This window comes from Astatotilapia calliptera, chromosome 22 (genome assembly GCF_964374335.1).
Source record: "Astatotilapia calliptera chromosome 22, fAstCal68.1, whole genome shotgun sequence".
Taxonomy (NCBI): Eukaryota; Metazoa; Chordata; class Actinopteri; order Cichliformes; family Cichlidae; genus Astatotilapia; species Astatotilapia calliptera.
The window spans coordinates 14,380,088-14,394,761 of record NC_137442.1 but is presented as its reverse complement, the minus strand read 5'-3'; the positions used below and the strand labels follow the sequence as shown (position 1 = coordinate 14,394,761).

The following is a 14,674-nucleotide window of genomic DNA, read 5'->3' as shown; positions in this document are numbered from 1 at the left end:
CTCATTTGCCATTTTTTGGGATATCATATATCCCAGAAAGAAAAAGTTTGCTAATCTGATTTCAAAACAATTGAATTGAGCACTTTAGGGCTCATTTATAAATGGGATTTTGGTGTGTATATATTTTTTATTTCTAAGTGCAATTACAACGACTGAATGCTAGGTGTCAAAACATTTTTCAGCTTAGAGGGGATAAACACTGAATATATGGTAAATTTAAGAAACAAACAAACATTAAAATCACAAGGAAAAAAACATTTATTTGACAAATGCTCCCATTTGATGGTTTTAAAAAGTAGATATTGTACAGGCGATAGAACAAATTTTCATCAATGCTCTTAGCTTAAGTTCATAATTTTACTGCTTCCATTTGTATCACCTAGCTTTTCAGCCTCATTTAAATCATTTATTCATTCATTCGAAATATGATTGAATATTCAGAGGTTTTCTGTTTGTTTGTTTGTTTGTTTGTGTTTTTTTTTTTTTTTTTTTTGTCCTGCCCCCATTAATCGTCGTCTGTTTTGCCCTACAACATTTGTTGTTTCGGTGTGTATGCTTGATTGCGAGTGACCAAAGTACGTGATTCATTTCACAGGAACCCATATGTGGAATTAATTATGTAAACCCCTTTTGAGAAAAGCAAATTTAGGATTTAAGCCCCTCTGCTACTCAGTTTAGGCCTCAGTCATGCAGGCCTAGAAACCAGTTGGCAACTATCTGGCAACCACTTAAATGTGTATTCCCAATCACTTGGTGAGAAGTTGCTGGCAGTTGCAAGGTGAAACTGATTGCAAAGAAATATACGGAGCTGCACTGAAAACCTGCTTTGCGTGCTCTCAAGTTGCTGTACTTGTGTAGAAGATGCCGACTTGTCTGCAGACATTTGTCACCTAGTTGCGTAGCTGTAGTAAAACACAACTCAGAAACGAGACTGTTCCCCAAAGATGTTGGGTGCAAACTTGTATTCTGAAGTCGGAACGTTCTTTATTTCCTGTTTGTGTCAAATTTCAAAAGGTTTCACTTCCGCAGAACCATTAGTTGGCAAGTGTTTGCAGACAACTCGGTGTCTCCCTCCCAAACTACAGTAGACTGTGGTAATCTGCTAGTAACCAAATTAATCACAAGGAGGGATTAATTGTAATTCTAACAGATCTAGAATTAGTGACTAAGCCCATGAACATAAGAGTCAAGAAAGAAAGCTGTTCAATGGGACCAGAAGTCTATTTATAATTACAGTTCAGATAGAATGCAGATTTAGGGCACTTCCACGTTAGCTTCATCCATGTCTTTTACTGATATCAGCTAGCAACAACCGCTCGCCAAATGGTCAGAGAGTGCACGTTTCTTCTTGGTGACCGGAGGTTGCTTGGTAGTTACCGACTTGTCCGTAGGCCTGTGTGACTGAGGCCTTACGTAAGGAGACATTCCTGAGTGATGTTCTGTCTGGGCAGAATCTTTAAACTTTAGCATCAGGTTTCCCAAACATCGATTTATTCTAGTGGCAGACTTGGAAAAAATTTTAGAAAAAAATGCTGGTGTAGGCTTAATCCTTATCTGGGGAAATTGAGCCTTAAAGGTAATGTGGAGCAGTGGTAATGACTGCAAGGGAAAGGTTGTTGGCATCACCCCTCCATGTGGAAATTATCTGGAAAAGTCTTCTAAAACTCAGTTTCATGTTGTGATTTCATGTTTAGCTTACAGTAGTTCCACTGTTGCTTGAAGCTGTTGAAAAAAAAAACTTGTGTTCAGAAATGTATTCTCGACACCTTTGAAACGAGTCGCTGATCTGGACTGCACAAAGTGAGATTCATTGAAAGAAACAAGAAACTGAATATGGGTAAATACAGAGAGTGAACCTTTTGTAAATCTTCAGTTTATGACTTTCTTTTCTTGGTTTCCCACCCTCTTAACTGGAATACTAATCTGTTTTACTTCAGTGGTCTTATTATTTTGACTGTGAAACAAAGTTGTGACGTGTTTTATTCCAACATCTGTTTAGACGACATGTTCAGAATATGGTGTTATTTTCCACTGTAACAGTATCCCAAGGGGTTCGGGCCCTTTCACCCACACCATTTGGATGTCATCGTCATCGCTTCAGTGTTCTTTCATGTAATTAGCAGCGTTAGCTGATAGTTTATCACACTATGAACTTTTAAGGGAAAGCTCAGCTCTGAATGTTGTGTCGAAGATGGCCACCTTCCTATCGTCACACCGCTGATTTAAAAACCTTAAAATGGTCAAAGGCCGGATCTGGAGGTTATTCAAAAGTTTAATTTGGAATTAAAGTGTAAAACTTTGTTTTGTTGTTGTTGTTTTTTTGGGGGGGGGGGGTTAGCCTTCTGTTACCTTTGGAAGCTGCCATTCATCTTAATCTGCTGCTTTGTTTACTATTGTAGTTGCCAGACCATTTAATAAACATGTTGATTACAAAAAAACACTTGTTTCTGCCTTACTTAAACTAATCTAGGGTATCAGCTTTCTGGAAAGAACCCAAAACAGTCACATTAGTTGTTGTGTTTGGTTTTAACGATCAGGATTGTCTATTTTTATTGAGTCAGTACAGTGCCTGCTGAAAACCAAGTATTATGTGGGATCTGTTGCTCTAAATCGAGCTCAGAGCATGGGAAAGGCTACCATAACTTTACAGAACAACTAAAATTAATTACTTGTTTCACATCTAATTATTGTCTCTGATTTGAAAAAAAAAATGCAGGAAATTAACAATGGAACGTGTTTTGTGTCTATGCAGCTGCCACAAATAATTTGCTGCTGACGCAGAGCCTCTCTGTGCGGTTCGGCCCCAAAGGCTGTGGTAGCTGAACTAGTTTTGTTGTTACGTAACATGTCCTGACAGCTCTCAGTTTGCTGTGGGGTTAGGTTAAGCACAAGTTGTTTTAACTACTGTATTAGGGCGTAGATCCAACCGTGGGCTGAAACTGATTTTGGAATGCGGTGTGGTGTCTGTTCATCCGGCTCTCAAGATTAATGACTGTGTCTGTGCTTACACAGATTAGCTTTATTGTCTGTCTTTGTAACCCAGAAAGGTAAAAATCCGTCTTTCGCTTGCAGCAAACATGGATGTTTACCAAAATCCAAGGTCAAGGACAAACAGTCACATGTATGATTGCAGGTTTTCATAAATGACAGCCTCCTCTCATGCTTAAATATCACTCGTGCTTGTCACAGTGACATAGCAGCGAGGCTTGTAATCACGGCCTGCATCTGCCTCAGTGGGTGGCCTTGAAATTAAATATTTCCACACTGAGCCATTCAGGTTTTACACATAACCTTTTGGAATCAGCAAAAATGTAGTAGCAAATCCATACACCCACCAACCACTTCATTAGGTACACCTTGCTAGCACCAGGTTGGACCAACTTTTGCCTTCAGAGCTGCTTTAATTCTTCGTGGTATTAATTCAATGAGGTGCTGGAAGCATTCCTCAGCTGCTCATCCATGATGTGAATCTCCCCTTCTACCAGTGTTCAAGAAAGTGGTCTGAGATTATTTGAATGTTGTGAGGTGGTGCATTAAGCTGCTGTGGTTGTAATAAGTGGTTATTTGAGTTACTGTTTCCCATCAGCTCAAAGCAGTATAGCTGTTCTTTTCTTTGCTGCTCACTGGATATTTTCTTGTTTCTTGTTTACAGATGGTTGTGTGTGAAAATCTCAACAGATCAGCAGCTTCTGAAATACTCAGACCAACAGTTGTGCTATGTTCAAAGTCAGTAAAATCACCTTATTTCTTCATTCTGCTGCTCAGTTTGAATTTCAACCGGTCATCTTGACCATGTCTACATGTCTAAATGAGTTGCTGCATATCAAGCCAGGTCCAGACGATCTGTATTCAATGAACACTTGAACAGGTGCACTATTGAAGAAGCTGGAATTGTTGAAAATGGCATTCATTCAAAAACATTTTAAGTTTGTCTTAGACACATTTGCCTTACTTAATTTTAAAACGTTTCCTCTTGGTGTTATATTTTATTTAAAAATGTAATAAAATATTGCGTTCTTTATTGAGTCACTCTTAGTATTGTATGGCTTGAATATACTGAGCAGCAGCTGCAGCAGTGTGAAGGTCATCTTGCCCAAAGCAGCCTGCTCTGCCTGCATACTGCCCACATATCGGTCAATTTAGCAACTGCGCATGCGTGAGGCCTGTTGCGACCCTCCTGTCCAGTAGGTGGCGCTACCGGTAGGTTCCTGTAGGTGTCAGCTCCGCTACATGTGTCATTGACATCAACAGAGGGTAAGTGATTTCTGCATGACGTTCTTTTATTGTATTTTAATACATCTACTTTTAGGGTTGTACTTAAAAAAAATTAGGCAGCAGTCTCATTTGTGAAATGTTTGTGTGTACGTAAACGGCGGCGAGTTAGCCGCTCTAGGCTAACGTTATTGATAGCATAATTCATATTAGCCTAGCTTGCGTTGCTCCTGTGTATGGCTGCCAGCCTCTTGGAAAAAAAACCTCAGCACCCTTGTTTGACTTGCAGCACAATGAGGCTGACCACTCTGCTGTCGATGGCAGCCAGGGTCATTGTGCCCAAAGATTACCGTTACGGCACCAACAGGCCGTGGACAGCCGCTGCTAAAAGGTTAAATCCACCGGGGAAGAGGAGGAGGAAGGTGTTTGTTGAGCCGATAGCGCCAGAGGAGTGGTCTGTGCTCAAAGGGGACACGGTGAGAAAACATTTTTTGGGACTCAGCTGTCAAGCTTTCATCTGACTCATATTGTGCAAATATTTTTCTTTATATTGATAGGTTTAAATTGTCTAATATTAAGTGTTTGGTGTAAAGCTTTCCAAAGTTTCACCCCACAATTGAGTGCTAATAGAAAAGCACAATATAAGAAGCAGTCCACTCACCATTTATATTCCCCCGTTGTTCTAAAACCAAGAAGAAACAGAGAGCTTTGCAATACATAGTAGAAAAAAACTATACAAGGCAACCGATAATGAGGATAATATTAAAATTAAGTCCAGTATGTGTTCATGTGATTTATCTGTATGTTGATAAAGTTTTAATCTGTAATACAGCTAATGCTAATAATGTTGTAATTACTTTGGTGTAGCCACAACTGATAGAGTCAGGAGAAGTAACATACATCTGTTGTAAACATGCATGAAAACTAATTTAGGAAAATTCAGTCAACGAATTGGTAAAATATTTTCTGGCCAAACCAGCAAAAGTGGTACAGTAACAAAAAAGTATATTCATTTTATTTAAAGTAGTAAATTTCCTACATAGAGTTTAAATGTTTGCTTTTGATTTCTCAGGTTGAGATTCGGAAAGGCAATGACAAGGGAAAGCAGGGGAAAGTTATCCAAGTCTTCAGACGCAGAAACTGGGTCATCCTGGAGGGACTGAACACAGTAAGGAAGTGTTGTTTATTTTTTTAAATTTGTTTATTGAGAAATGCGCATTATAGATTTTGCTTTTGAAATGTAAGTTACATGCCTTTTATTGAGTGAGCATTGTGTAAGTGTTGGGAGAAGATGAAAGGCTATCTGTTTTCCTACAAAAAATTTTCAGCATACACTTGAACTGTCCTGGACATGATTACATTACAGATTTTTTCATTTCCCCCAAAATTATATTAGCTGTTCCATTTCTTTTTTAGCTCTTTTAAAAATGCTTCATACTTATCTCGTTGCTCCACCAGGTGGAGCCAGATGTCTGGGATGTGGGTGGTCAGGGTGTAGCTGCAGACAAAGCACACCATTGAAAGCCTTTTGGCATTCATCTGTTTGCATTTTGTGCCTTTTAAATGGGAGAACTGTGAACTTTTTTTTCCCATCGTAGCATCACAGGTATATTGGAAAAACTGCAGATTACCGTGGGACGTACATTGCCAGTGAGGCTCCCATCCTGGTCCGTGATGTTGCCCTCGTTGACCCCTCAGACAGGTATGCTGAACTCTGCCTCAGTCCTAACATCTGTTGCTATGCTTATGCAGAACCTTAAACTAGATGGACCACGGGTTAGTTCTCAGTCTTAGTTTGGCTCCTTAAAAAAAACAAATAAATAAATAGTTAATTTTTGTAACCGTAAGTGTTAAAACTTACAGCTGTAATAGATTTTAACATAAGATTTTCTAGTGAAAAAACAGCAATCTGTAATCTCTGTGCATCTGTACAATATTCTTTTCCTTTACAGCACCATTAAAATAATTGTGATAACACAGCAATCTAAAGTCAAAAAATAGTTCACCTTTTCTTTTTCCTTTTCCATTTAAATGCTCCTGCTCTTTGGCATTTTTCCAGACCAGTTTTAACTTACTGATCTCGATCTTACAGGAAACCCACCGAGGTTGAGTGGAGGTTCACAGAAGAGGGTGAGAGAGTCCGAGTGTCGCTCAGGACGGGGAGAATCATCCCGAAACCAGTTGTGGAGCGACGAGATGGCATTGTGCCGCAGCAGTGGAAAGGTAAGGGTCTGTGTGTGTGTAAATTTCAGTAGCCATTTTATCTCAGGGGTTGCTTAGAGTCGTCACATTAAGACCAGCTGTTGTTTATTTTTCCGCCTGTTCAGACTTCTGTTTTTAAGTGATCCAGTTTGACTGTTTTGAAGTGGAAGAAATATTTCTTTCTAAACTTGAACGCACATAGGCAGGACTGTTTTTGCTAGTGCAGAACCAGCACACTATTTATTTCAAGTTCTTCTTGTGTGAAACTAAAAGTCTTCTGTTTGTCCAACAAAGTGATAGAAGTGTCTGATGATTGAAAAAATAGTTGGTGTCAATTGAAACGATGCATTCTGCTTTCACAGATGGACCTAAAGATACCAGTCCCGAAGATGCTCTTGAAAAGACATACATACCATCTCTGAAAACCCTGGAGGAGGAGGTCATGGAGAAACTCGGTATCCAGGAGAACAGGAGGCACCGAACGTCCTACTGGTACTGACCAGACAAATCAGAGACACTTAGCCTCCCCTTTGTGCTGACCAGTTTTCACAGGAGCTCTGGACATACCTTGTTCTGGAGTTGAGCAGAAGGTCAGGTCAAACAGAGACTGTGAAGATACCAAGTGGAGGCTGTACGGACTCTTAACAAACTGCTGCACCATGAAAATGATCTGTAAACAATATGAGGAAGTGAAGTCAGACTGCAGTTCACTTAGGTGTCCCTTTGTTTCTTTATAGTGTTGTGAATAAATGTCAGACTAAAGTGTTTGCATTTTCATGTGGAAAATCACAATCACGGGGTGCAAAGTTTAAAGATTTCATACAAAAAAAACCCAATGATCCTTGTTGCCCATTTTAAGTTTGTGTCAAACTTGTTTGGATACAAACCTATGAGGTAATAATATTAGTGTTTAAGACACGCTCCCTCGTGTGACTAAAAATCAGTTTATGCAGATTTTCAACAGTCAAAGCTAATGATTAGCCAATTGGCATCATGGGACAACTGATGTTGTCGAGCTTAAATGAAGGATGAGTGATAACAGAAGCACAGACAGTAGAAAGGGAATTCTTGTAGCAATTTGCTGAAACGTGCAAACATACATGAAAATGCAGTACATAAGACACAGTTTGTACAATTCTAACAAGCCCGAGTCAATGTTTTGTGCGACTTCCTTTATTCTTCAACACAGCCTGTTCTCCAAACTTCTTGAAGGACATTCAAAGCTCTTCTTTGGGTGTTGGCTGCCTTTTGTTCTGCTCTCTGTCAAAATGATCCCACACATCTTCAGTAATTTGGGGGTCCGGATTCCAGGGGAGGCCGAACCACGACTGATAGCGAAAGTTTATCTATCGAGGTATGCTTTTGCTGCATTGGGTTTGTGTTTGGGTCCCTTTCGACAGTCACTGTTGTCCTGCTCTTCTGACGTCCTCCATACACATTGATTTGAACCAAAACCTTTCATTTCCTAAGACCTGTTGCCATTGATTTTCGGTCCAGTTCTTGTGTAAGTTGAGATACCTCAGCCTTTTCTTTTCTTGCCGTTTCCCTTCTATCTGGTGAGGCTTCAGTGAACAACAGATTGATAAATTGAATGGCCAAGAGGTAAGTTGTTTATTTGTACAGACCACAATAGTTGGATCCCTTGAGTCAGATGCCTTTTTATCCTTGAATGATTCATAGGTCAGTGTTAAGTAGCTCAACAACCAAAAAAAACCACTTCTCTGAAAATAATTAGATACAAGGACTGAACTGAAAATGAGGGAAAAATCAGCCAAGGTCCAAAGAAAAACATTGAAAGACCTTTGGAAAGCCTGGAGAACTGTTTCTCAAGACCACTTTTAAAAATGTCAAGAAAATCTGGCTACCTAAAAGAAGAAACAATGTGCAGTTGAAGCACTTTTCTTTGCTCCCCTCGTACATGATTATGCTGACATGGCTACAGAACATAAAATCACATAAAACCAGGAACTTTGGTGTTGAGCGATTGGGTTGAGAAAATCCCCTCCTTCATGGAAATGGCTAAAGTCATCACCAGAACATTTGGCACTGGTGCAAATTTCTATTATTTGCCAATAAAAATCTTTGAAACTTCTTAAATGGTTATGAATGCTCTTGACTATATCATAGAAAGAATAATATAAATGGAAACCAAAGCAGCTTATTGTAAGAAACACATTTTCTGCCACTGCTAAAACATCTGGCTCTGACTGTAGAGTCATTAACAGACTGGAGATGGAAACGCAAACCTTTTGCTCTTAGAAGCACAAAACATTAGGTAGATAATTAGTATCTAAAGCTTATTTATCATTTCAACTAAAAAGTGTTACATAAGCTTGAACAGGAGCCTTGCATTAGGAGAACAGCAGTGCTCGTTCACAGCAGGCTTCATACATACAGTCTAATGTCAGAGAAGCGACAGTACTCTGGCTTTTGGCAGCATTAATAACGGTGGTGGTTACAGTCTGCTTGGATGATTCGTGAGGCTGAAAATAGCCATATTATTTTACAGAAGCCCAGACACAGAGCTCTCCAAAACTGAAAACCTTCAGACAAATGAGTCTGTCTTTCCAAAGTGTCTGGACAACCATGTGGAGAAAGAAATGGCTCGTCAGGAGCCAACATGGACTGGGTAGTCTCAACAAAGTCCTCACTCACCTCATTTGACATTTTATGCACTGGCACTGTGTCACACCTGCGTTGTGTAACACTTTTTCATGTTTCAATTATGACCTCATTCGCGAACAACTGTAGAAACTGACAAAGGCAGAAAAAAAGCTTTGAAACATCTATTACAGTTTCTTCACTACTTACATATCAATATACTGGTTAAATTACCCCAATCGTGCTTAATCACATATACATGGTTTTAATTTGGTTATTTGTGATGTGGTTTAAGATGTTTAGCTAGCTTTTTTCTTCCTTAACCTCTCAGCTTATTACTACATAGGATTTGCCTCTTGCTGTAATGCTTTAACTGTAAGCTTAATTTGTTTATTACTAAAGCATTTCAGGCCCAACTGATGAGAAGGAGCAAAAACTTCATAGTACGTTGTTTTCTTAGCTACACTTTACACTTAGTACTTTCAAGATTAGGCTCAAAACGTTACTTTTTCAATTGGCAAATTAATGATGATTCATTTAATAAATAATGACACACTGTTCTCACCTTCATAAGCTGCTTTTATAGGTTTAAAGTATTGGTATCTGCAATACCTGGTATCGGATCAATATCAAAATCTGCAGTATCACACAGCACTAAATTTGGCTTCCCATCATTGCCCCTGGTTCCTTTTCCTGTTAAAAGGAAGTTTTTCCTTCCCGCTGTCGCCAAGTGCTTGCTCATAGGAGTGCGTTTCATTGTTGGGGTTTCCTTCTAATATTCTTGAGAATTTACCTTATACTATAAAGTGCTTTGAGGCAACTGTTGTTGTGAATTGGCGTTATATACGTTTAATTATTTGAACTCAATTGAAACGGCTTGTTTCAGACACTACATGAACTGAAGTGTTGCACCAAGATTATTTTGAGCTGTGAATCATGCAATGGTGCTCTCCAAGAGTCCAAGAGGAAAAATATGGAGCTGGAATATATGATAATAGTATAATAGGCCCCATTAAAAGAGCAGTCAGCCCAAACAAAAACAGTTACTTCAGTAAAAAATATCTTAGCATTGCTATAAATATCCAGAATTATCCTTATGAATAAAATCAGCTCTAGTTTTATCACTGATATATAAGTTTGGCAGCTTATGAAGCAAACGCAGTCTCTTTTTCCTCACTGGTTAACCACACATATTGATTTACTAAAAGACCAACTCGACTTGCTTCCAGAGCTCCAGCTGGCGAAGCAACTAGCGTCACTGCCAGGCATTGAAACAAAAAAACGATGTGTCACAGATAATATAATTGCATCAAAATTTCACAGTGGCTCTCCATACCCTAATTTTTGGTCAGTGCAGTCAACATCATGCAGAAAGCATGGCAAGTTGATGGTTTGGCCAGTTTGCGGGATGAGTGCAGCAGTTTTCCCAGACTCGTCCCTCCTGAACCGGTTTGCCTCTGCCGCTCTGCATCCAAGAGGGAATAAAAGCAGCCAGTCAGCGGAAACTGGGTTTTGAGGTTTTTTTTCTTTATGGGAGGAAAAATGATTCAAAGGCTCGTCGTCTTTCCTGTCATTTCATGAGTGTTGTACAGATTTTGCTCTGCAACTGCAGCAAGGTGAAGTAGAACCTCTATGCTGCTCCATTTGTCTGAACATTTTCCATTTACACTCACAAAAGCACATTTTTATGGGAATCTTAACTTCTGCAGGGGAGTTTTTTTTTGTCCATCTTATAATTTGTGGTAAATTGACAGCTATGCTGGCAATCCAGTTAAATGAAACCACTGACATGACTCAAGCAGAATTAAAACTACTTTAAATAAACTGCATGGTGGGCTCTGTGTTTTAACTGAGTCACCCTTGCTGCTGAGCAACTTAAACTAATTAATCCCACCTGGTGGTGCACGCTGTATATGAAAGAGTCACGTTCACCATCAGAGGTGTTACTGTTTGGCAGTCTAACAGGTCAGATTACATTAAAAGTGTCCAAAATGTGTCTTAAGCTTATAGATGCTGTAGCAATTGGGCACAAGCTGGTTAAAAATTTGTTTCCCAGAAAGATTTGTAACAGCTCAAACATCTGAAGACACTTTAAAACTAAATTTGAGTGCTGCTCTTGACTCAGTTGATGATCTAAGCTCAGCTACAATGTAATGATAGTGTCTAATTACAGGCTGGTTGTTTGAAGGCTGCTGGAAAATGTTAACGTTAGCTTGTATGCAGGTCTGAGGCATGGCACACATGCATGTTTAACTATGTTTGGTCTAATTTAGCTGGCTCCCAGTGGATTTTTGTGCATGAACTCAATATGTCACAATTAAGAGATGAAAAAGTCGGCAAAACACAGCTCTTCCTTCTCGTCTTGGGCTTTAATTTTCTCATCCATGCTTTGCTTTTAAGATGTTATGCTCATGTTAGCTGGGTCATTTAAATGCCGACCTTTAGTTCACAGAAAAAGCAGCTGCATATGTTTTATTTAGATAGCAAAACAGCATCTCAGCACATTCAACATGTTCTAGGAAATGTTCCTGCAGTTAAACGTATTTCATCTATGCAGAGATGCCAGTTAAAATGTTTAAAGGTAATCTAAAGTAAACATCCCCCTCCAAATTCGTGTTGCAAGAAGATTTTTTTAGTATATGAGAGCCTAAAGAAATCATTTGTTACCTCTTTAACTCCTTGTCTGAATTCAGTGTAGTCTAAGTGGGAGTGGTGTAGACTGAAGCTCACTCTGTTACTAACATTACATTATTAACCATCTGACGAGGCTCTGGCATCAGTGGTGGAAGAAGTAATTTCATCCTGTTGCTAAGTAAAAGTATCCAATAACAATGCTAACTCCTGCCAGTTTTCAGTGTTTATTGTTATTATTGATATTATTATTATAGGTAGAGAAGAATTGAAATCCTTTTGCTTGTTCAGATGTGGCAAATTTTACTTATATATATGAGTAGGTTTCACTTGTATGAGAATGTACATTTTGTAAAGTAGTCATTTGTTTTGTGTGTAAAATCTAAAAACTGATGTAGGAAACATATATATGGACACAAACACACACACAAAAAGAATAATAACCTTTAAATGTGTCATTTAAATGTTCTAATGCTGTCTAGAAACTGTGCTATTTTGGGCTGTCTCAGACAAAAGAAATCTGATGTGGAAAAAATTGTGGTTATTCCTTAGTCATGGTTTCAGGACATGAGGTCATGTGAAGAAAGTTTTAGGACTAAACTGCACCCTTACTGCCTACATGGGAATTAGTAAGGTTAGCAGCAGACAGATACTGCTAATCAAATGCATTTACCATGCAATACTCAGAGAAACCCCAAGATCTACATCTCAGACTCTACAGGCCTAGGTTAGCATGTTAAATTTTAAAGTTAATGACAGCACAATTATAAAAAAAAGCCTGAAGCCTCTTCCAAGCATAGTTTAGGTTTGCAAAGTTCCATCTGAACAAACCGCAAGACTTCTGGAACAATATCCTTTGGACAGGTGATATTGAAGTGGAGATGTTTGGGCATTCACAGCACCGCATTTGGTTAAAACCAAACAGAATGTCACCACAAACCCTTAAACCAAATTCCAAGCACGGTGGTGGAGGCATAATGATTTGGGCTTGTTTTGCAGGACCTGGGCATCTTGCAGTCATTCAGCTGGCCATGAATTCCTCTGTATACCAAAGTATTTTATAGCCAAATGTGAGGCCACCTGTCCGACAGCTAACACTTGACCGAAACTGGGTCATGTAACAAGATAATGATTCAAAGCACAGCAGCAAGTCTGCAACAGCTTCAAATCTTCAGGACTGAAAAGACATTAAAGCTCTGTTTAGAAACAGCAACCCGATCAATTGAGGATCCACTCTGTGTTAAATCTAAATAACTTCATGAATATATTTCTAAAACAATTTTTAAATTGATTTTGTTTTCTTCAGCGATTGGTAAGTCCTTGTTTTGAGTATTCATCAATGAACTGCATACTTAAAACTTTGTTACAAGTAATGGCTGTCGAAAACCTAGTGAAATATAACATTCTTTGCCCACGCCCTGCCTGCATCTTCATTTCATGATTGTGTCACATTTGCCTTGACTCAGAGTGAGTCTCACTGCCTCAGCTCAGCCGCAGGTTTGCTGTATGTAGGATGGATTTCAGAACCTTAAGTGCCAAAGAGCTCAATGACAGACACTCATAGGTGTAAGTGTGACCGCTGTCTGTTCTCCGGGCTTTGACATTTCCTTCCCAGACAGTCCCGCTGTTATCTGAGTGTGAGATTCCTCAGGTGTGCAGCATCGACCGCTGCTGCCGAGTCACAGTATGACCACTACAAAGCATCATTCACTCCCGCTGCAGAGTGCACAAGTACGCTCTAACATTTGCTCCTTTCATGTGTGTGTCTGTTGCGTATTTCATTAACAGATGTTGTAGAACGTTGCTGAAAATACAAATTGAGTGCATCAAGCTTTAACTTTTCCACTTTGTCACATTTTACTGACTGAGATGAGCCAGTGCACACCCCATAAATGGCAGGACCAAAGCCTGATTGTGTGGTTCTCAGTGACGTTCGGTCTATAGTGTTTCTGCTGGTTTGTGTGAAATGAAGAATAGAAAAACAGTTTTTAAATATACAACATTAAAGCACAATATTAGCTGAAACCTCCTGCAGAACCAGGCTGAAGGAAGTGCAGCCATCTGCTGCTTCATGCTAAGGGTGAGGGGATAGAGACAAAACACACACTAATAACTCCTAATTAAATGTAGAGTGATGTATAAACACATAGTGAGTGAAATGAGATGAATGTAGAAGAAATAGTGGATAATGGAAACCCTCAGCAGCTTAGACTTGTTACTAAGATATTGTTCATGGTCACCTGCAGCCCTATATGGTCCTCCTCGTGGTTTTACAGAAGAAGGACCTGAAAGCTGATGGCTCTGCCTCCCATTTAATTTTTTAAATATTCTAGGAACCACAAGTAAGACAGCATTGTGAGAGTGGAGTGCTGTGTTGAGATGATACAGTACTGTGAGGCCTTTAACATAAAATTACCTTTTATGTGAATTTGAAAACAAGAGGAGCTAAAATTGTCTCTCTCTCTAGTCTTTCATTCTTCAGCCATCATTTTGCACTTGTATCACTTACACAACATCATGAATAAGACTGTAACTGTGGACTTTTCAACCTGCCTTTAATTTGTTCATTGAAGAAAAGTTTTATTGTTGCTCATTTTTGCCAGAACCTCGATGAGGAGTAATCACATTTCATAGAAGTGCTGCATATTTGGCCCTATGTGGGCTACTTATGATTCATTTATGGCACAGGACACCTGAAATCTGTTCTTTATAGGGAAGGCTAGTCTGAGGCTAGTCAGCCAAACATGGCCACATTTGGCCTTGAGTAAAAGCCAGATCTTTTTGTTTTATGAATTTATTTATGCATCAATTTCAAATAAAAGTTTCAACTGTAAATAACATACTTTAAAGTGGTAAAAGTGATCTTGTTGTGACCCTTCAGTCATAGCAAAAGCTTCTGGGTTGCATACTGTTTTCAGCTTGTTCCATTCAAATCAAGCATGCTCTGCAGATTCCGATTGTAAATGACAGGGCAATGCTCTTGTGCAGGATTTTCCAGACCTCTCTCTCTGCGCCAGAATGCAAAGCT

At 39.2% G+C, this 14,674-nt stretch overlaps 1 protein-coding gene across 2 annotated transcripts; it reads left to right on the top strand.

The window, feature by feature from the left end:
* Window positions 1–4,124: 4,124 nt before the first annotated feature.
* Window positions 4,125–7,176, top strand: mrpl24 (mitochondrial ribosomal protein L24). Of its 2 annotated transcripts, XM_026157377.2 has the most exons (6): window positions 4,125–4,254; window positions 4,502–4,688; window positions 5,285–5,380; window positions 5,811–5,914; window positions 6,305–6,435; window positions 6,777–7,176. In XM_026157377.2, the coding sequence occupies exons 2-6, from the start codon at window positions 4,506–4,508 to the stop codon at window positions 6,911–6,913; spliced, it is 651 nt and encodes a 216-aa protein (XP_026013162.2). In that variant the 5' UTR covers window positions 4,125–4,254; window positions 4,502–4,505; the 3' UTR covers window positions 6,914–7,176. The 2 variants fall into 2 exon arrangements, with proteins under 2 accessions (XP_026013162.2, XP_080152688.1); XM_080296562.1 differs by lacking the exon at window positions 4,125–4,254 and having other exon boundaries at window positions 4,318–4,688.
* The last annotated feature ends 7,498 nt before the right edge of the window (window positions 7,177–14,674 follow it).

Excerpts from the sequence above, each read along its gene's own strand:
- mrpl24 (XM_080296562.1), top strand. The coding sequence starts at position 4,449 with ATGGCTGCCAGCCTCTTGGAAAAAAAACCTCAGCACCCTTGTTTGACT. Across the intron at positions 5,381-5,810 it reads TCCTGGAGGGACTGAACACA|CATCACAGGTATATTGGAAA; the intron begins GTAAGGAAGTGT and ends TTCCCATCGTAG. Across the intron at positions 6,436-6,776 it reads TGTGCCGCAGCAGTGGAAAG|ATGGACCTAAAGATACCAGT; the intron begins GTAAGGGTCTGT and ends CTGCTTTCACAG.